We start from the raw sequence: 18,627 nt of genomic DNA on the forward strand, positions 1-18,627 counted from the left end.
CACGTGCCCGCGCCCCGGGACCCTCCCGGGGAAACTCACGGGCGGCCGCTGCCCGGGCTCGGTGACGTCACGCGCGCGGTGACGTCACGCGCGCGGTGACGTCACGGTGTCAGCCCGGCCCCGTCCGGCCGCGCCCCGTTCCGGGTCGGGGGGCGGGGCCCGGGCAGCGCCCCCTGGCGGCGCCGCGGGACAGCGCAGGCGCGAGGGGGTGGGAGGGGCCGGAGAGACCCCGCCCACCCAGCGTCCCCCAGTGTCCCCCCAGTGTCCCCCCAGTGTGCCTTGGTGTCCCCCAGTACAGCCCCAGTGCCCTCCAGTGTTCCCACAGTGCTCCCCAGTGTCCCCCCAGTACAGCCCCAGTGCCCCCCAGTGTTCCTTGGTGTCCCCCAGTACAGCCCCAGTGTCCCCCCAGTGTGCCTTGGTGTCCCCCAGTACAGCCCCAGTGCCCCCCAGTGTTCCTTGGTGTCCCCCAGTACAGCCCCAGTGTCCCACAGTGTCCCCCAATACAGCCCCAGTGTCCCCCAGTGTTCCCAGTGCTCCCCAGTGTTCCCACAGTGCTCCCCAGTGTCCCCCCAGTACAGCCCCAGTGTCCCCCCGGTACAGCCCCAGTGCCCCCCTATGTCCCCCAGTACAGCCCCAGTGCCCCACAGTGTCCCCCCAGTGTCCCCCAGTACAGCCCCAGTGCTCCCCAGTGTCCCGCTCCGGAGCGCATCCCGGGGAGCAGAGTTGATTCCCGGCTGTTCCGGGGGACCGGAGCCGATCCCGGGGATCTGAACCCATTCCCGGGGATCTGAGCCCATTCCCGGGGACTGCAGCCCATTCCCGGGGATCTGAGCCCATTCCCGGGGATCTGAGCCCATTCCCGGGGACTGCAGCCCATTCCCTGGGGACAGGAGCCCGTTCCCGGGGACAGGGGCCCATTCCCGGGCTGTTCCCGGAGGATTGCAGCCCGTTCCCGGGGATCTGAGCCCATTCCCGGGGACAGGAGCCCATTCCCGGGCTGTTCCCGGGGAACTGCAGCCCGTTCCCGGGGGTCTGAGCCCATTCCCGGAGGACTGCAGCCCGTTCCCGGGGGTCTGAGCCCATTCCCGGGGAACTGCAGCCCGTTCCCGGGGATCTGAGCCCATTCCCGGGCTGTTCCCGGGGAACTGCAGCCCGTTCCCGGGCCCGGCGCCGTTCGGGCTGCAGGGAGCTCCCGGTGCAGGTCTGCATTCCCGCAGCCCGTGACGCCGTTCCCGGGGTCTCTCCCGATCCCACGCCGGCCCCTCCTCCCGCGCCCCGCGGGGTGGGGGGGTCACCCGCGGGGCCGTCCCGGGGGCGGATTTGGGGGCAGATCCCAGGAAATGGGCTCGTGCCAGCCCGCGGCCCGCGGATCCGTGAGGCCGCTCCCGGCGGGATGAGGCTCCCGGTGTCCCTGTGGCTGCCGCTGGCCCTGGCGGCGGCGGCGGCGGCGGCGGCGGCGGCGGCGGGGCAGTCCCCGCTCCAGCGGCGCGTGGTGCGGGACGTGCTGGAATATTTCCACGGGCGCAGCAACGTGCATTTCCTCTTCAAGGAGCGGGAGGTGGACGGGGTCACCGAGCGGGTGAGGGACGGCATTCGGCACCGGGAGCCGCCGCTCGGGCTCCGGGATGGCCACGGGAACGGGGCTCGGGCAGGGGCTGCGGTCCCGGGAGCGTGCGGAGGAAGGGGAGCAGCATTGGGATTGGCGTCGGGATCTCGGATTTGGGGCTCCGATGGCCGCGAGAACAGCGAGGGGTCAGGGTGGGTGTCCCGGAGGGAGCAGGGGAGCGGCGGGATTCGGGATTGGGGTTCGGGGTTCAGGAGCCGGGATGACCATGGCACTGGGGAGGGTGTTGGGGTGTCCCCGAAGGAACAGAGAGAGGGCTGGGAGGGGGTTGGGGTGTCCCAGAGGCAATGGGAGATGGACAGGATCGTCGAGCAGGTGTGTTGGGATTTGGGATTTGGGGTTCAGGACTGGGATGCGGGATGGCCACAGGGATGGGGAGGGGGTCGGGTGTCCCAAAGGGAAGCGGCGGGTGCTGGGGTGTCCCGGGGTGCTCTGGGACCGGCCCTGCTGGCCGGGCTGAGCTCGGTTATTCATTAACAGATCCGAGCTGATCCCGGTGCCCCCAGAGCCGGGTCCACCCCGGGGTGCCCCTGGAAATGTCCTGGTCTGGGAAGGGCCAGGACTCCAGGGACCCCACTTGGGGCCACGTGCCCGTCCTGGAGCCACCCTGGGGTCATTCCTGGCAGGGATTTACCTGAGGCTTTCCAGGATTCAGGATCCCTCCCAGAGTTCAGGGTCCCTCCTGGGATTTGGGGTTCCTATGGGAGTTTTGGGGTCCTTCTCAGGGGCTGGCATCTGTGGGGTTCAGGGTCTCCCCCAGGATTTGGGGTTGCTCTCAGGGTGCTTGGGTCACTCCTGGGGTTCGGGGTCTCACCGGGGGCTGCATTCCCTGGGAATCTGGGGTTTGGGGGTCACTCTGGAGGTTGGGATCCCTCCGCAGGAGGATCCTTCGGGGACGTTCGTGCAGCTCCGCCTGGGCCTGGCACAGACGAGCTGCCGCAAGCGAGCGCCGCAGCGGCACTGCCGGGTGCTGGAGAACCGGGTGAGGGGCTGGGCACAGGGCTGGGTGCCCCTCCTCCCCTGGGCACAGGGCTGGGTGTCCCTCCTCCCCTGGGGCACGTGGGGTGTCCCTCTTCCCTTGGGGCACGTGGGGGGTGTCCCTTTTCCCTTGGGGCAACATCCCAAGGTGTTCCCATCTCCCTTGGGCACATCCTGGAGCGTTGTCCCCTCCCTCAGGACACTTTCCAAGCTGTCCCTCTCCCTTGGGCCACATCCCCACTCCCTTGGGGCCTATCCTGGGGTGTCCCTTCTTCCTTGGGGCCTATCCTGGGATGTCCCCTCTCCCTTGGGGCACACCCTATTCCCTCTATAGGGCCTCATCCCTGAATGTCCCCCATCCCTTGGGCTGATCCCTGGGTGTCCCCTCTCCCTTGGGCCCCATTCCAGGGGTCCCTCAGCCCCCCACAGACCCCCCACCCCCCCACCACGCTGCTGAGGGTGCCAGGGTGGGCAGAGGGGACGGCAGTCAGTGCCAGAGGGTCCCTGGGGCTCCCGGGGGTGACACACACCGTGTCCCAGAGGAAGCCCACCTGCCTGGCCTGCTACAAGTTCGACACCAGCGATGTCCCCAAGGTGCTGGACAAGTACCACAACTGCGGCCCCAGCCACCACCTGGCGGTCAAGGTGAGTGCCCCCGGTGTCCCCGGTGTCCCCCAGCATCCCACCGGTGCCAGCCCCTGCTGTGCCCGCAGGAGATCCGGCAGCGGGACGAGGCCGAGTGCCGGGCGGTGGAGGAGGCCGGCAGAGGGGTGGACGCGCCCTACCTGCCCGGAATGTTCGCCTTCTCCCGGGGGCTGCCAGCCTAGGTGGGTACGGGACAGCCCTGGGGACAGCCCGGGGTGGGGACGGGGACACGGGGATGCCAGCACGGCCGCCGCTCCTCGTCCCCTTTGCAGGCGCCCCGGCACCGACGGACGCTGCCACGGTGCTCCCGGCCTGCCCCGCTTGCCACCCCCAGCCCCGTGGGACCACGGAGGGTCCCGGACGTGTCCCCCGCTCCCGCCTGGCCCCGCTGCCCAGTAAACAGCGCTGCCTCCGCTCTCACGGCTCTGATTCCCACCCGCGCCAGCCCCTGCTGTCCCCAGGGATGGGGGACACGGTGGGGGGGGTGGCTCCCTGTCACCACCGCCTGTGTCACCTCTTGTCCTTCCCCGGGTGGGGAAAGACAGGAACGCGACGGGCTGAGCAGTGCGAGACCCCTGAGGCCGCAGGACAGAGGGACACTGGCGGGTGGGACACGTTTAATGCACAGAGGGACACTGGTGGGTGGGACACATTTAATGCACAGAGGGACACTGGTGGGTGGGACACATTTAATGCACAGAGGGACACTGGTGGGTGGGACACATTTAATGCACAGTGCCACCACGGCCCGATCCCCGTGATGTCCCAAAGCCGAGGCCGGGTCCCCACGGCTCCTCTAGTGCTCCCTGGGGATCCCACACTGGGCTGGGCTGGCTCTGGGGGTACCCTGGCTGCAGTCTGGGGGTCCCACGGCTCAGAGCAGGAAGGAGACAGGCTTCTGGTGGCTCTGGGGGTCTCACGGTGACAGTGTGGGCTCTGGGGGCTTTCCTGGATCCATTTCTGGGCCGGCGTGGCTAAGAGAATGAAGTTGGGCAGGGGTGGCACTGAGGGGCTCCTAGACCTGATTTTGGGGTCTCACAGTTCAGAAGATGAAGGAGCTGGACTTGTGATGGCTCTGGCGGTATCTCAGCCCTGGTTTTGTGGTCCCACAGGCTGTGGTGGCTCTGGGGGCTCTCCTGGCCCTGTTTTCAGGGTTCTGTAGCTCAGATGATGGTGGCTTTGGGCTGGGTGGCTCTGGGGGCTCTTCATTCCCCATTTTCAGGGTCCTATGGCTCAGATGAGGGTGGCTTTGGGCTGGGTGGCTCTGGGGGCTCTCCATTCCCTGTTTTCAGGGTCCTGTAGCTCAGATGAGGGTGGCTTTGGGCTGGGTGGCTCTGGGGGTTCTCCATTCCCCATTTTCAGGGTCCCGTGGCTCAGATGAGGGTGGCTTTGGGCTGGGTGGCTCTGGGGGTTCTCCATTCCCCGTTTTCAGGGTTCTATGACTCAGAGGAGGGTGGCTTTGGGCTGTGGTGGCTCTGGGGGCTCTCCATTCCCGGTTTTCAGGGTCCTGTGGCTCAGATGACAATGGCTTTGGGCTGGGTGGCTCTGGGGGCTCTCCATTCCCTGTTTTCAGGGTCCTGTAGCTCAGATGAGGGTGGCTTTGGGCTGGGTGGCTCTGGGGGTTCTCCATTCCCGGTTTTCAGGGTCCCGTGGCTCAGATGACAGTGGCTTTGGGCTGGGTGGCTCTGGGGGTTCTCCATTCCCCGTTTTCAGGGTTCTATGACTCAGAGGAGGGTGGCTTTGGGCTGGGTGGCTCTGGGGGTTCTCCATTCCCCATTTTCAGGGTCCTGTGGCTCAGATGAGGGTGGCTTTGGGCTGGGTGGCTCTGGGGGTTCTCCATTCCCGGTTTTCAGGGTCCCGTGGCTCATATGACAGTGGCTTTGGGTGTGGTGGCTCTGGGGGTTCTCCATTCCCAGTTTTCAGGGTCCTGTGGCTCAGATGATGGTGGCTTTGGGCTGGGTGGCTCAGGGGGCTCTCCATTCCCATCTTTGGGGTGCCACAGCTGCGACACCGTGGGCTCCAGGCCGCGTCGCCTCCGGGGCCCGGCCGGTCGCTCAGAAGCCGAAGTCGCCGTGGTGGCGGCGGCCGAGCGCGCGCCGGGCCTGAGCGATGGAGTCGTCGGCGCGGCGGCCCAGCTCGCGGCACTCGCGCAGGGCCTGGCCCAGCTGCCGCGTGGCCTCCTCCAGCACGGCGCCGCGGCGCGCGGGCCGCGCCTCCCAGAAGCCGGCCCGCACCCAGGGCCGCGGCGGCTCGGCGGGCGCGGCGGGCGCCCCGTCGCCGTCCAGCGCGGCGTCCAGCTCGCCGCACAGGCGGAAGAGCTCGCTGCCGCGCCCGGCCACGCGCTGCCCGTCGATGGCCTTGAGGCCGGGCAGCATGGCGGCCAGCGCGGCGCGGTAGGCCGGCGCGGCGCACAGCGGGTTGCCCAGGTTGCCCAGCGGGTCCCGCAGGCGCAGGCTCTCCAGGTGCCGCAGGCCCCGCAGGCAGCGCAGCTGGCGCAGGCTGCGCAGGCGGTTCCCGGCCAGGTTGAGCCGGCGCAGGCTGAGGCAGCCCCGCAGCGGCTCCACGCTGGCCACGCGGTTCCCGGCCAGGTTGAGCACGGCCAGGGCGCGCAGCGCGGCCAGCGGCGCCAGCCCCGCGATGGCGTTGCCCGACAGGTCCAGCCACTCCAGGTTGGAGCAGTCGGCCAGGCAGCCCAGGTGGGCGATGCCGCGGCCCCGCAGCCGCAGCAGCAGGATGGACTCCAGCGAGAACTCGCCCGTCGTGGCCTTCAGCAGCGCCGGCGTCACCCGCACCCCGGAGCCTTCATCCTCCTCCTCCTCCTCCGCCTCCTCCTCCTCCTCCTCCGATGGCTCCGACAGCTCCGGCTCCGGCGCCTCCTCCCCGCGCCCCTCCATCACTGCGGGGAGGTCCTGGGGGGACGGAGGGGCTGGGGCGGCAGCGGGGACACTGTGTGTGCGAGTGGGGCACGGGGACACGCGTGGGGCATGTGTCAGGGGGTGAGGAGCACGAGGAGACGTGGGGCACAGCTGGCGGTGTCACCTCCTCCTCCCCACGCCCCTCCATCCCGTGGGGGTCCCGAGCAGGGAGAGGGGCTGCGGGTGGCACCGGGGAGCGGCTCTGGATGGACACGCTGGCTGTGGGACGGCCCGGGGTGCGGGGACACGTGTGGGACACATCTGGGCGGGAACTGGGATGCACAAACACACGTGGGAAACATCTGGGGGCGTCTTGGGGGTCTGGGGACACGCGTAGGACCCGAAGGGCATCGCTGTGGTCAGGGGACACGCGGGGCTCATATCTCGGTGGAACCTGGGGTACAGGGACAGGTCCAGAGCCCATGGGGAGCCCCCACACCCCGACACCCCCCAGACCCACCGAGCTCCATCCCCCGGTGCCCCCAAGCCTCCCCAGAGCTCCCGGACCCAGCCCCCGACCTCACAGCCCCCCCGCTCCCTCCCCCGCTGCTCCCGGGCCCTTCTGCGGCCCTCTCCCGGTGCTCCCGTGACCCTCCCCGGTCCCCTCCATCCCACCCGCCCCGCAGCGCCCCCCAGGTCCCCCCAAATCCCCCAAATTCCCCAAATCCCCGCTTCCCCCCACTCTCACCGCACGGCAGCTCCCGGCGGCCCCGAGGCCCCGCCCCCGTTGCCATGGGAACGAGGCCCCGCCCCCGTTGCCATGGGAACGAGGCCCCGCCCCCGTTGCCATGGGAACGAGGCCCCGCCCCCGTTGCCATGGGAACGAGGCCCCGCCCCCGTTGCCATGGGAACGAGGCCCCGCCCCGTTGACATGGGGATCAGGCCACGCTCATCAGGAGGCCACGCCCCCCGCGCCCCGGCCCGCGATTCCCGGGAAATTCCATAAAAAACGGCTTTATTGGCACTTCCCGCACTGCCGCTGCCCCTGCCCACGCCCCTCGTGTCCCTCACCGGCGGCTTTCCGGCGCCACCGGCCACAGCCGCCCGGGATCCTGTGGGATCCCCCCGCCGGAGCCCCCCGGCACATCCCGGCGCTCAGGATGTGGCACCAGCGCATCCTGGCACCTTCCGGCACATCCCAGGGCTCAGGATGTGGCACCAGCGCATCCTGGCACCTTCCGGCACATCCCAGGGCTCAGGATGTGGCACCAGCGCATCCTGGCACCTTCCGGCACATCCCAGGGCTCAGGATGTGGCACCAGCGCATCCTGGCACCTTCCGGCACATCCCGGTGCTCAGGATGTGGCACCAGTGCATCCTGGCACCTTCCGGCACATCCCAGGGCTCAGGGGTCACCACCGGCGCCGCTGCGGGCACGGGCACAGCCCGGCACAGCCCGGCACAGGCTGCCAGCGACGCAGCACTGGCAGCCACTGGGGAAGCCGGCACTTCCCAGTGCTCAGGATGTGCCACCGGGTCCCCCGGCACATCCCGGCGCCGGGACTCGCCACCGGCAGCCATCAGTGCCCGTGGCACCTCCCAGGAGCACATCCTGACACCGCAGTGCCAAGGATTCACCATCGGCACCCACCAGAGCCCCTGGCACCTCCGGGCGTTCAGGGGCAGAGGGTGGGGGGCTCTGGCCAGCTCAGCTGGGCCCCGGCGATGCCAGTGCCACCGGCAGCGGTGGCCGTGCCCATCCCCGCACCGGTGGTGGCCGTGCCCGTCCCCGTGCCCATCCCGGCGCCGGTGCCGTGGGTGCGCTCGTGGCGCTCCAGGTGAGTTTTGCGGGTGAAGCCGCGGCCGCAGCGGGGGCAGCGGTGGGGCCGCAGCCCCGTGTGCACGGCCTGGTGCCGGGCCAGGTTGGTTTTGGAGCTGAAGCGGCGGCCGCAGCGGGCGCAGGCGTGGGGCCGGGTGCCCGAGTGCACCAGCAGGTGCCGCGCCAGGTGCGCCTTGCGCCCGAAGCCGCGCCCGCACTGGGGGCAGGCGAAGGGGCGCTGGGCAGGCGGCACCTGCGGGGGATCCTGCGGGTCCTGGGCACAGCCCCGGCCGCTTTTGGCACCCGGCGCCCGTGGCTGCTGCTGGTGGTCCTGGGCACCGGGCGCTTGCGGGGGCTGCGGGAGGGGCGGGGGGTCCTGGGCGCAGCCGAGGGCGCAGTTGGCACCGGGCACCTGTGACAGGAGCTGGGGGTCCTGCATGAAGGGGGGCTCGGCCGTGGGTAGCTCCGAGGGGTGCTGGGGGTCCTGGGCTGGGGGCTCCTGCGGGGGCTGCAGGGGGTGCCGGGGGTCCCGGGCACAGCCGAGGGCTCGGTTCTCCGGGTGCCGCCAGGGGTGCGGCGACGCGTTCGGCTTCCAGGCGCGGCTGGTGCCGCACTGGGGGCAGATGAGCAGCAGCTCCTCGGCCGGGCCCTCCCCGCCCGCGTCCCGGCGCTCCTCCGCGTGTCCGTTCCCGGCTCCGGGCGCCGCTCCCGCGGGCGGCCCCGGCGGCGACGCCGGGCTCTGCTTCCAGGCGAGGCCGATCTCGCAGGCCGGGCAGGGCGGCGGCCGCTCCTCGGCGGGGCCGGCCCCGCGCCCGTCCCCGGCGCGGAGCCCGTGGGCGGGCGCGGGGTCCCCGTGCAGGCGCAGGTGCCGCAGGAGGTGCTGGCGGTGGGCGAAGCGGCGGGCGCAGCGCGGGCAGGGGTGCGGGCGCTCGCCGGTGTGCGTGCGCAGGTGCCGGTCCAGGTGGGTTTTCTTGCGGAAGCGGCGGGCGCAGCGCGGGCAGGGGTAGGGCCGCTCGCCCGTGTGCGTGCGCAGGTGGGAGCGCAGGTGGATGCGCTGCCGGAAGCGGCGGCCGCAGTGCGGGCAGGGGAAGGGCCGCTCGCCCGTGTGCACCCGCAGGTGCCGCGTCAGGTGCGCCTTCTTCCCGAAGGCCTTCCCGCACTGCGGGCAGCAGAAGGGCCGCGGGCCGGGCTGCGGGCAGCGCCCGCGCCCCGCGGCGCCGGGGCTCGTCCCCTCGCCCGCGCCGAGCCCCAAGCCGAGCCCGAGCCCGTCCGGGCACGGCCCCGGCTCCCAGGCCGGCAGCAGCCCGTATGCCAGCTCCTCCGGGCACGGCTCCTCCGCCTTGCAGGCGCCGGCGCGCCCCGGCGTCCCGGCGGGGTCCGGGGGGAAGGCGCCGGGCGGCGGCCGCGCGCCCAGCGGGGCCCCGGCCCCGACTGCGGCCGCCCAGGCCTCGGCCTCGTCCTCCTCCTCCACCTTCACCTTCCGCACCAGCCACGGCCCTGCGGGGACACGGGAGGGGACGTGCCAACGCTGGCATGGTCCGGCACGGCCCCGCGACGCGGGAGCTGTCACCCGAGGACACGGAGCCGCCGCTGGCACCGGACTCGGTGACCCTCGAGGCCAACGGCACCGGGGACGTGCCGACCGTCGCCGCAAGGACCTGGCACGGTCGCTGGCCCTGGGGACACGGTGACCGTCCCCCAGGGACGCGGCGCTGCCACCAGGCCCGGGCCAGGGTGGCTGTGACCCCACGGTCCCCAGAGACGTCCGGCTCACCTGAGTCGTGCAGCTCTGGGTCCCCTGGATCATCCGCGCCGTCCTCGGGGGTCACCTCCGCCTTGGGGACCACCAGCCACGCTGCGGGACAAAGAGGCACAGACAGGTCCCTCCCCGGCTCGGGGGTGGCCCCATCACCCCGGCACCCCACCCGAGCCCCCCCAGAATCCCCCAGGCCCCACCTGAGCCGGTGCATCCCGGTGCTTCCATCTCCTCCGGCTCCGTCCTGGCCACGGGGGGACCTGCGGTGGGGGGGCACGGCGTGAGCCCCCCAGACCCGAGCGGGAGACCCCCGGCACGCCGGGGGCTTCGGGACCCCCGGGACCCCGGGCACGTAGCCAGGGCACGGCGGGGGCAGACGCTCTCCTGCTTGGTGGGTCCGGGGGTGTCTGCAGGGCTTCAGGGGGGTTCGGGGGGATTCAGGGGGGTCAGGCGGGGTTCGCAGGGATCCGGGGGGGTCCCGTGGCATTCCGCGGGGCTCTGGGGGGGCCCGCGGGGTTCCCGCGGAGTGGCGTCCCCGTCCCTGTCCCCCGGGAGCTCACGGCCACGCCACCCCCGCTCTCCGTGCCCCCCGGACCCCCCCGTACCCCCACCCGAGCCCTCTTCGCCCCCTCGGTCCCCCTCGGTCCCCCCACCCGCCGTTTTTGTTCCCCCGCGTCCCCTCCGCGCCCCCTTCCCGTCCTCGCCCTCCCATCCTGCCCCTCCCCGCCGGACCCCCGCCCTTCCTGCGCCTCCCGAGCGCGGCCCCGGCCGCGATCCCGGCCGCGATCCCGCTCCGGTCTCGGTGCCGCCCGTACCCGTGGCCTCCGGGCCGCCCCGGCCCTACCGGCGCCGCCGCCGCCGCCGCGCCCCGCCCCCCGCGGTGGCCGCCGGTCCCCCCGCCCCGCCGGGACCGCCTCCGGTGTGCGCGCCCCCGGTGTGCGCGCCCCCGGTGTGCGCGCCCCCGGTGTGCGCGCCCTCGTGTCCCTCCGTGTCCGCGTCCCCCCCGGTGTCTGCACCCCCCGTGTCCGCATCCCCCGTGTCCCCCCGTGTCCCCCCGTGTCCCCCACCGCCGTGCCGTACCGGGTGTCCCCCTGGGAGGGGACACGGACACGGACACGGCTGGGTCGGGGACAGGGTGAGGGGGGCACGGAGACACGGACAGGGACCGGGGACACCGGGACCTGCGGACACCGGGGGGCCTGGGGACACTGGGGAGACATGGGGACACCGGGGGGCCTGGGGACACCGGGGGGACATGGGGACACCCGGGGGACATGGGGACAGCAATGGGCAAGGACACGGGATAGAAACGGGGACACGGGAGGGACATGGGGAGCACAGGACCGGGCTTGGGGGGACACGGGGCTGGGGGGACACGGGAGACACGAGAGGACACAGGACAGGGACACGGGGACACGGGTGGGTACAGGGGACACAAGCAGGACATGAGGGGACACAGGACAGGAACACGGGGGGGTACAGGGGACACGGGGGGTACAGGGGACACAAACAGGACATGAGGGGACACAGGACAGGGACACGGGGGGGTACAGGGGACACGGGGGGTACAGGGGACACAAACAGGACATGAGGGGACACAGGACAGGGACACGGGGGGTACAGGGGACACAAACAGGACACGAGGGGACACAGGACAGGAACACAGGGACACGGGGGCTGAGCGTGACCAGGAGCCGCGGCGCTGCCACATCCGTGTCCCCGCGGCGCTGCCACATCCGTGTCCCCGCGGGCCGTGGCGGATCCCGGATGTCCCACGCCATTGCCTTCTCCCGGGAAACGGGGAGCTGTCACCCCGGTGTCACCATGCCCCCCCAGCCGCCAGCTGTGCCCAATCGGCGTCACCGCAGCTGGCGGCGCTTCGGGGGCCCGGCCATAAATCCCGGAGCCGCCGGGCAGCGCCGCAGCCGGGCTGTGAGCGGCGCGGGGCCGGTGACACCGGGCTGACCCCGGGGCACCCTCTGGCCACGGGGCCACCCCGGGAGTTGTGGCAGCGGAGGCGCCTGCATCCCGCTTTTCCGGGAACACCGGGATCCGCCATGGCCGCGGGGGTCGTGGCCATCGCCGCGCTGTGGGTGACAGCCGTGGGGGCAGCCACAGGGTGAGGGACCGGGAACGGGAACGGGGAACGGGACCGGGGAACGGGAACAGGGAATGGGAATGGGAATGGGGATGGGGAACGGGAACGGGGAATGGGAACGGGGAATGGGGATGGGGAACGGGAACCGGGAATGGGGATGGGGAATGGGAACTGGGAATGGGGATGGGGATGGGGAACGGGAACCGGGAATGGGGATGGGGATGGGGATGGGGAATGGGGAATGGGGAATGGGGAACGGGGATGGGGAACGGGAACTGAGAATGGGGATGGGGATGGGGATGGGGATGGGGATGGGGAATGGGGAATGGGGAATGGGATTGGGAACGGGGAATGGGAATGGGAATGGGAATGGGGATGGGGATGGGGAATGGGGAATGGGAATGGGGATGGGAATGGGGATGGGGATGGGGATGGGAATGGGGATGGGGATGGGGAATGGGGAATGGGAATGGGAATGGGGATGGGGATGGGAATGGGGATGGGGATGGGGAATGGGGATGGGGATGGGGAATGGGGAATGGGAATGGGAACGGGGGATGGGGAATGGGGGATGGGACTGGGGAATGGGAATTGGGGATGGGAATTGGGAAGGGAGCTGGGAATGGGGAATGGGAACAGGGAATGGGTTTGAGAGCTGGGAAAGAGAACTGGGAACTGGGGGTGTGAACTGGAGATCAGGGCCTGGAACTGGGAATGGGAGTGGGGAGCTGGGGTGGGTGTCAGGAGCAGGGATGGGAACTGGGAATGGGTGCCAGGAGCAGGGATGGGAGCTGGGAATGGGTGCCAGGAGCAGGGATGGGAGCTGGGGTGGGTGCCAGGAGCAGGGATGGGAGCTGGGAATGGGTGCCAGGAGCAGGGATGGGAGCTGGGGTGGGTGCCAGGAGCAGGGATGGGAGCTGGGAATGGGTGTCAGGAGCAGGGATGGGAGCTGGGGTGGGTGTCAGGAGCAGGGATGGGAGTTGGGGTGGGTGCCAGGAGCAGGGATGGGAGCTGGGAATGGGTGCCAGGAGCAGGGATGGATCCCTGGGGGTGCTCACAGGGGCTGGGAGCAGGGATGGGTGCCCGGAGTGGGGATGGACAGGGGGTGCCAGGTGGGAGCTGGGATGGAGCTGGGATTGTGCCAGGCGCAGGCGGATCCCGGGCAGATCCTGGGCGGATCCCCGCGGATGCCGCGGATCCCGGTGGATCCCGGGTGGATTCCGGGCGGATTCCGGGCGGATCCCGGCGGATCCCAGGCGGATCCCGGGTGGATCCCGGGCAGATCCCGGGCGGATCCCGGGCAGATCCCGGGCGGATCCCGGGTGGATCCCGGGCAGATCCCGGGCGGATCCCGGCAGATCCCGGGTGGATCCCAGGCGGATCCCGGGCAGATCCCGGCGGATCCCCGCGGATCCCGCGGATCCCCGCGGATGCCCTGGCTGCCCGCAGGCGCTGGTGCGAGCGGACGGTGCCGGTGCCGGAGCAGGAGGAGGTGAGGCCGCGGCGCGAGGCCGCGGTGCCGTGTCCCAGTTTGTACCAGTACAGCCTGGCCGGGTGGCGGCTGGACCGGGACCGCACGCGCCGGGAACGCGGGAATTCCCCCGGGAGCACCGGCCCCGACCCCGCCCTCTGCTACATCTACCGGTGAGCCCGGGGGCTGCGGCACCGGCCGGCACCGGCTGGCACCGGGGACGCGGGGTGACGCCGGGCTGTCCCCGCAGCCCCCCGGAGGTGCAGCCGGTGGTCCGGAACCGCACGGAGCGCGGCTGCTGCCCCGGCTGGAGCGGCCCCCGCTGCACCGAGGGTGAGGGGACACGGGGGTGGCACCGGGGGCATCCCTGCTGTGCCATCCCTGCCGGGAGCTGGGATGGGAACTGGGAGCCAGGATGGGAACTGGGAGCAGGGATTGGAGCTGGGAACTGGGATGGGAACTGGGAGCTGGGATGGGAACTGGGATGGGAACTGGGAGCTGGGATGGGAACTGGGATGGGAACTGGGAGCTGGGATGGGAACTGGGAGCCGGGATGGGAACTGGGAGCTGGGATGGGAACTGGGAGCTGGGATGGGAACTGGGATGGGAACTGGGAGCCGGGATGGGAACTGGGAGCCGGGATGGGAACTGGGAGCTGGGATGGGAACTGGGAGCTGGGATGGGAACTGGGATGGGAACTGGGAGCCGGGATGGGAACTGGGAGCTGGGATGGGAACTGGGAGCTGGGATGGGAACTGGGATGGGAACTGGGAGCTGGGATGGGAGCTGGGATGGGAACTGGGAGCTGGGATGGGAACTGGGATGGGAACTGGGAGCTGGGATGGGAACTGGGAGCTGGGATAGGAACTGGGAGCTGGGATGGGAACTGGGAGCTGGGATGGGAACTGGGAGCCGGGATGGGAACTGGGATGGGAGCCAGGAGCCGGGATGGGAACTGGGATGAGCGTCATTCCCAGCACATCATTCCCGGTGTGACCCCCTCCCTGTGCCAGTCCCGCTGGGCTGGGCTGGGGGCTGGGACGGGGGCTGGGTTGGGGGCTGGGGTGAGTGCCACCCCCTGTGCCCCTCGGTGCCACCCACCGTCCCCGTGCCCCAGGCCCCGGCTCCCTGGGCCGCTGTTTCGGCGCCTGGCAGTGCCAGGACGGCGCCGGCGGCCGCAACGGCAGCGCCATGAGCCGCGCCGAGTGCTGCCAGCAGCCCTGGGGACGCAGCTGGCGCGGCGGGCACCCCGGGGACGGCGGGGGGCCCTGCCTGCCCTGCACCCGCCTGCCGCTGGGCGGGGACGGGGGCTCCCCGCGCCACCGCAGCCCCCCGGCCGCGTGCCAGGCCTGGGCCGGGACGCGCTTCCGCACCTTCGACGGGCGGCACTTCGGCTTCGCCGGGAGCTGCCGGTACCGCCTGGCCGCCGCCACCGACGGCACCTGGGGCGTCACCGTCGGACTGGGACGGCCCCGGGTACCGCAGACGGGCAGCGGGGCACGGGGAGGGGCGCCCAAATCGCTGCCGGCGTGGAGCGGGGCGGGGACGGATGGCGGGAGCGGGGATGGGTGCGATGTCACCGTCGGGCACCCAGACACCGGGGAGGGGGACAGGATGGGTCCCCTGGGGTCCCTGGGCCTGTTCCCAGGGCACGAGTGGGGCTGGGAGCTGCAGTGGGAGCCAGGCTGGGAACTGGCAGCGGGGATGGCAGCTGGAACGGGTTGGGGGGCTGGGATGAGTCCGGGGCCTGGGATGGCGCAGCCACGGGTCCGTCCCCGGCACCGTGGCACACACGAGTGTCCCGTGCCCGTCCCCGTGCCTGTCCCCGCGGTCCCTGGCACGCCTGAGCGCCCGGTGCCTCCCCTCTGCCACAGGAGCTGCACATGAGCTTCGGGACGGACACGGTGGTGGCCGAGGGACGGAACGTGTCGGTGAACGGCGCGGCGGTGCCGGAGGGACGCCCCTACCTGCACAAAGGTGAGGTCCCCAAGGCCAGCGGCCCGGCCAGGCTGGGGATGAGCCCCCAGAACCATCGGGGGGCACCGGGACACGGTGACCAGCCGCTGCCAGCGGAACCGCCGCCCCAGCCGCCCCGTCCCTGGCGCAGGGCTCGGGGTCACCTGGCCGGGTGACTGGGTGGCCGTGGCCAGCAGCCTGGGCGTGCGGGTGGCCTGGGACGGGCACCTGGCGGTGACGGTGACGGCGGAGCCCGAACTGCGCGGTGCCACCTGGGGGCTCTGCGGCACCTACACCGACGACCCTGCGGGTGAGTTCCGCGCGGGCGGCGCCGCCCCCGCCCCACCTGGGGGGCCGGGGGTCGCCCCACGCCCCCCACCCTGCCTGTCCCCACAGACGACTTCGTGCTCCCCGACGGGGACATCGCCGCCGTCGCCGCCGCCTTCGGCAACGCCTGGAAGGTGCCGGCGGCTGGCACAGAGGTACCTGAGGGGCCGGGGTGGCACCTCGTGCCCGTCTGGGGGTCCCCGGGGGTCGCCCCCGCGCTGAGGGACCCCCGCCTCAGCCCCCGTGCAGGGACGTGCCGGAGGCTGGCACCAGGTGTGGCCCGGCTGAGCTGGCACCGGCGGTGGCCACGTGTGGGCAGCTGCTGGCCCAGCCCTTCCGGCAGTGCCACGGCGAGGTCGGTGGCACCAGGGGTCCCGGGGGGCTTGGGGTGTCCCAGGGGGTCTCGGCGGGTCTTTGGGGGGTCCCGAAGGGTTCCGGGATGTCCCGGGGGACCCGCGTGGTCCCGGGGCTGTCCCGGGAGGCTCCTGGGGGTTCTGGGGCATCCCAGAGTTGTCCCGGGATGTGCTGGGGACTCCCGGGGGTCTCTGGGGAGATCGGGAGGCTCCCAGGGGATTCCAGAGAGTCCTGGGGGGTCTTGGAACTTCCTGGGGGGTTCTGCAAGATCCCAGGGAGTCCTGGGGTATCCTGGGGATCCCGGGAGTCCTGGAAGGTCTGGGAAATTCCAGGGGGTTCATCAGGAGGGATGTTCTGGTTTCTTCTGGGGAGTCTTGGAAGATTCTCACTGCTGCTCCCCCCCACCCAAGGTGGACCCCAGCGGGTTCTATGCAGCGTGTGTGGCACTGCTGTGTGGGGACGGGGCCCCCGTGCCACCCCCTGATCCCCTGACACCCCCTGATCCTCTGCCACCCCCTGATCCCCTGTCACCCCCTGATCCCCTGCCACCCCCTGATCCCCTGTCACCCCCTGATCCCCTGTCACCCCCTGATCCTCTGCCACCCCCCGGTCCCCTGCCACCCCCCGGTCCCCCGCCCGCCGCCGCCTGCGCCACCTTCGCCGCCTACGCCCGGGAGTGCTCCCGCCGCCAGCTCAACGTGTCCTGGCGCCGTCCCGGCTTCTGCGGTAGGAATTGGGGTGTCCCCCCCCCGGGCGCTCCCCGCGGTGCCCCGGTGCCACCGCGGTGTCGCCCGTCCGCAGAGCGCCGCTGCGGCGCGGGGCAGCGCTTCTCGGACTGCGTGTCGCTGTGCCCGGTGACCTGCGGCACGGCGGGCAGCGCCGAGCAGGGCACCTGCCAGCGCCACTGCCACGGCGGCTGCGAGTGCGGCCCGGGGCTGGCCCGCGACCGGGCCGGCTGCGTCCCGCCGCCCGCCTGCCCCTGCCACCACCGGCGGCAGCGCTACGAGCCCGGCCAGAGCATCCGCCAGCGCTGCAACCGCTGGTGGGTGGCACGGCGGTGGCACCGGGCTGGCACCCGCTGGGGAGGGCCCCGCCGACGGGCAGCCCCGGGGTCCCCTTTGGCGTGTGCCCCCCAATCCTCGCGTCCTCCATGATGTCCCCTCACCCCGCGGTCCCTGCGGGGTGTCCCCCCTTAATCTCAGGTTCCCTGAGACGTGCCCCGCCGTCCCAGCGTCCCCTGCCACGCGTCCCCCATCCTGGAGTCCCCCGCGGCGTCCCCGCATCGCCGCGCGGTCCCTGCGGTGTCCCTCCCCGCTGAGCGGTGTCCCCGGTGTCCCTCCCCGCTGAGCGGTGTCCCCGGTGTCCCCGGTGTCCCTCTCCGCTGAGCGGTGTCCCCGGTGTCCCCGGTGTCCCCAGCACGTGCGAGGGCGGCCGCTGGCGCTGTGAGCAGCGGCGGTGCCCGGCCGAGTGCGCGGTGCTGGCGGGGCGTCACTTTGTCACCTTCGACCGCCGCCGCTTCTCCCTGCCGGCCGCCTGCGCCCACACGCTGGTGGAGGTGAGGGGACACGGGGGACACGGCGGGCGGCCGGGCGCTGGCGGGGCGGCGCTCCGGTGGTGGCCGCGGTGCTGTGCTGGTGACGGGGAGGTGGCCGGGGGTGATGCGGGGTGGCCGCGGTGGCCGTGGCGGTGGCCGGGGGTGATGGGGGGTGGCCGCGGTGGCCGAGGGGTGATGCGGGGGTGGCCGCGGTGGCCGGGGGTGATGGGGGGTGGCCGCGGTGGCCGTGGCGGTGGCCGGGGGTGATGGGGGGTGGCCGCGGTAGCCGGGGGATGATGGGGGGTGGCCGCGGTGGCCGTGGCGGTGGCCGGGGGTGATGCGGGGTGGCCGCGGTGGCCGGGGGATGATGGGGGGTGATGCGGGGTGGCCGCGGTGGCCGGGGGATGATGGGGGGTGGCCGCGGTGGCCGTGGCGGTGGCCGGGGGTGTCACCCTGTCTCTGCCCCCAGGACTTGGTGGCGGGGCGCCTGCTGATCACAGCCGAGCAGGAGCCGTGTGACAGTCACGGGCCCCACGGCTGTCCCCGCAGCCTCACTGTCACCACCAACCGCACCACGGCCCGGCTCCACGGCACAGGTGACACAGCTGGACGGAACCGGGACCGGGACCGGGACCGGGACCGGGACCGGGGCCGGGATCATCCCCACGCCCTGGTGGTGCTGCGGCAGCGTCCCGGTGCCTGTCCCCACTGTCCCCGCAGCAGCGGGTCTCAGCCCTGTGCCCATGCCCCCTGTCCCCGCGGCGCTGGGTGACATCCCAGCGCCCGTCCCCAAGTCTCCGTGGCGGCGGGAGCCCCTCCGGCGCCCGTCCCCGATGTTCCCGCGGCGATGGGACCCGTCCCGGTGGCCACCGCATGGAGCCACTGTGTCGCCCTCAGGGGAGGTGACAGTGGCCGGGCGGGAGGTGACGCTGCCCTTCTCCGGGGCCGAGCTGAGCATCCGCCGCGCGTCCTCGACCTTCCTGCACCTGCAGCTGCCCGACGCCCACCTGCTCTGGGGCCTGGGGACCCCCGACACCTTCATCACCCTCCAGCCCGCCATGGCCGGCACGGTGAGTGGGAGCCCCGGACCCGCGGGATGCCCCAGCGGGACGGAGCTGCTGGGATGAGGCTGTGCCGGGCTGTGCCCTGCTCCGGGCTGGAGCCGCTGGGATGAGGCTGTGCCAGGCTCCAGGCTGGAGCCGCTGGGGTG

The 18,627-nt window shown here is 72.2% G+C and overlaps 4 protein-coding genes across 6 annotated transcripts in view; 2 read left to right on the forward strand and 2 right to left on the reverse strand.

Annotated features, from left to right (window-relative positions):
• Positions 1-1,322: 1,322 nt before the first annotated feature.
• Positions 1,323-3,662, forward strand: RARRES2 (retinoic acid receptor responder 2). Its single transcript, XM_021538990.4, has 5 exons — positions 1,323-1,579; positions 2,505-2,606; positions 3,143-3,247; positions 3,316-3,429; positions 3,520-3,662. The coding sequence occupies exons 1-4, from the start codon at positions 1,394-1,396 to the stop codon at positions 3,427-3,429; spliced, it is 507 nt and encodes a 168-aa protein (XP_021394665.3). The 5' UTR covers positions 1,323-1,393; the 3' UTR covers positions 3,520-3,662.
• Positions 3,663-3,851: 189 nt separating this feature from the next.
• LRRC61 (leucine rich repeat containing 61) lies at positions 3,852-6,956 on the reverse strand. 3 transcript variants are annotated; one of them, XM_077790058.2, is made up of 2 exons: positions 6,851-6,956; positions 3,852-6,156 (listed from the first exon to the last, which is right to left on the reverse strand). In XM_077790058.2, the coding sequence occupies exons 1-2, from the start codon at positions 6,950-6,952 to the stop codon at positions 5,302-5,304; spliced, it is 957 nt and encodes a 318-aa protein (XP_077646184.2). In that variant the 5' UTR covers positions 6,953-6,956; the 3' UTR covers positions 3,852-5,301. The 3 variants fall into 3 exon arrangements, with proteins under 3 accessions (XP_077646184.2, XP_085429018.1, XP_077646186.2); XM_085572892.1 differs by having other exon boundaries at positions 3,852-6,193; positions 6,851-6,945; XM_077790060.2 differs by having other exon boundaries at positions 3,852-6,173; positions 6,851-6,927.
• A 144-nt stretch (positions 6,957-7,100) lies between these two features.
• ZNF467 (zinc finger protein 467) lies at positions 7,101-10,559 on the reverse strand. The gene is made up of 4 exons (XM_085572876.1): positions 10,493-10,559; positions 9,878-9,937; positions 9,696-9,776; positions 7,101-9,418 (listed from the first exon to the last, which is right to left on the reverse strand). Exons 2-4 carry the CDS (start codon positions 9,903-9,905, stop codon positions 7,779-7,781), a joined length of 1,749 nt encoding a protein of 582 aa, XP_085429002.1. The 5' UTR covers positions 9,906-9,937; positions 10,493-10,559; the 3' UTR covers positions 7,101-7,778.
• A 179-nt stretch (positions 10,560-10,738) lies between these two features.
• Positions 10,739-18,627, forward strand: part of LOC110475116 (SCO-spondin) — a 33,972-nt gene continuing 26,083 nt past the window's right edge. Inside the window, 10 exon segments of the mRNA XM_085574128.1 lie at positions 10,739-11,796; positions 13,225-13,419; positions 13,497-14,325; positions 14,327-14,722; positions 15,121-15,223; positions 15,354-15,512; positions 15,599-16,925; positions 17,300-17,438; positions 17,887-18,013; positions 18,315-18,487. Of these exon segments, the coding sequence (XP_085430254.1) occupies positions 11,735-11,796; positions 13,225-13,419; positions 13,497-14,325; positions 14,327-14,722; positions 15,121-15,223; positions 15,354-15,512; positions 15,599-16,925; positions 17,300-17,438; positions 17,887-18,013; positions 18,315-18,487 (3,510 nt within the window). The 5' untranslated portion in view covers positions 10,739-11,734.

This window comes from Lonchura striata, chromosome 2 (assembly GCF_050655825.1).
Source record: "Lonchura striata isolate lonStrDom1 chromosome 2, ASM5065582v1, whole genome shotgun sequence".
In the NCBI taxonomy this organism is placed as follows: Eukaryota; Metazoa; Chordata; class Aves; order Passeriformes; family Estrildidae; genus Lonchura; species Lonchura striata.

What these genes read in the sequence shown, in the direction of transcription:
- LRRC61 (XM_085572892.1), bottom strand. Translation starts at nt 6,924, where the DNA reads ATGGCAACGGGGGCGGGGCCTCGTTCCCATGGCAACGGGGGCGGGGCC. An exon ending in CCGCCGGGAGCTGCCGTGCG is followed by an intron (nt 6,194 to 6,850) that starts GTGAGAGTGGGG and finishes TCGCACACACAG; the next exon opens with TGTCCCCGCTGCCGCCCCAG.
- ZNF467 (XM_085572876.1), bottom strand. Translation starts at nt 9,905, where the DNA reads ATGGAAGCACCGGGATGCACCGGCTCAG. An exon ending in ACCGGGATGCACCGGCTCAG is followed by an intron (nt 9,777 to 9,877) that starts GTGGGGCCTGGG and finishes TTTGTCCCGCAG; the next exon opens with CGTGGCTGGTGGTCCCCAAG. An exon ending in CCCAGAGCTGCACGACTCAG is followed by an intron (nt 9,419 to 9,695) that starts GTGAGCCGGACG and finishes GTGTCCCCGCAG; the next exon opens with GGCCGTGGCTGGTGCGGAAG.
- RARRES2 (XM_021538990.4), top strand. Translation starts at nt 1,394, where the DNA reads ATGAGGCTCCCGGTGTCCCTGTGGCTGCCGCTGGCCCTGGCGGCGGCG. An exon ending in TGGACGGGGTCACCGAGCGG is followed by an intron (nt 1,580 to 2,504) that starts GTGAGGGACGGC and finishes ATCCCTCCGCAG; the next exon opens with GAGGATCCTTCGGGGACGTT. An exon ending in GCCACCACCTGGCGGTCAAG is followed by an intron (nt 3,248 to 3,315) that starts GTGAGTGCCCCC and finishes CTGTGCCCGCAG; the next exon opens with GAGATCCGGCAGCGGGACGA.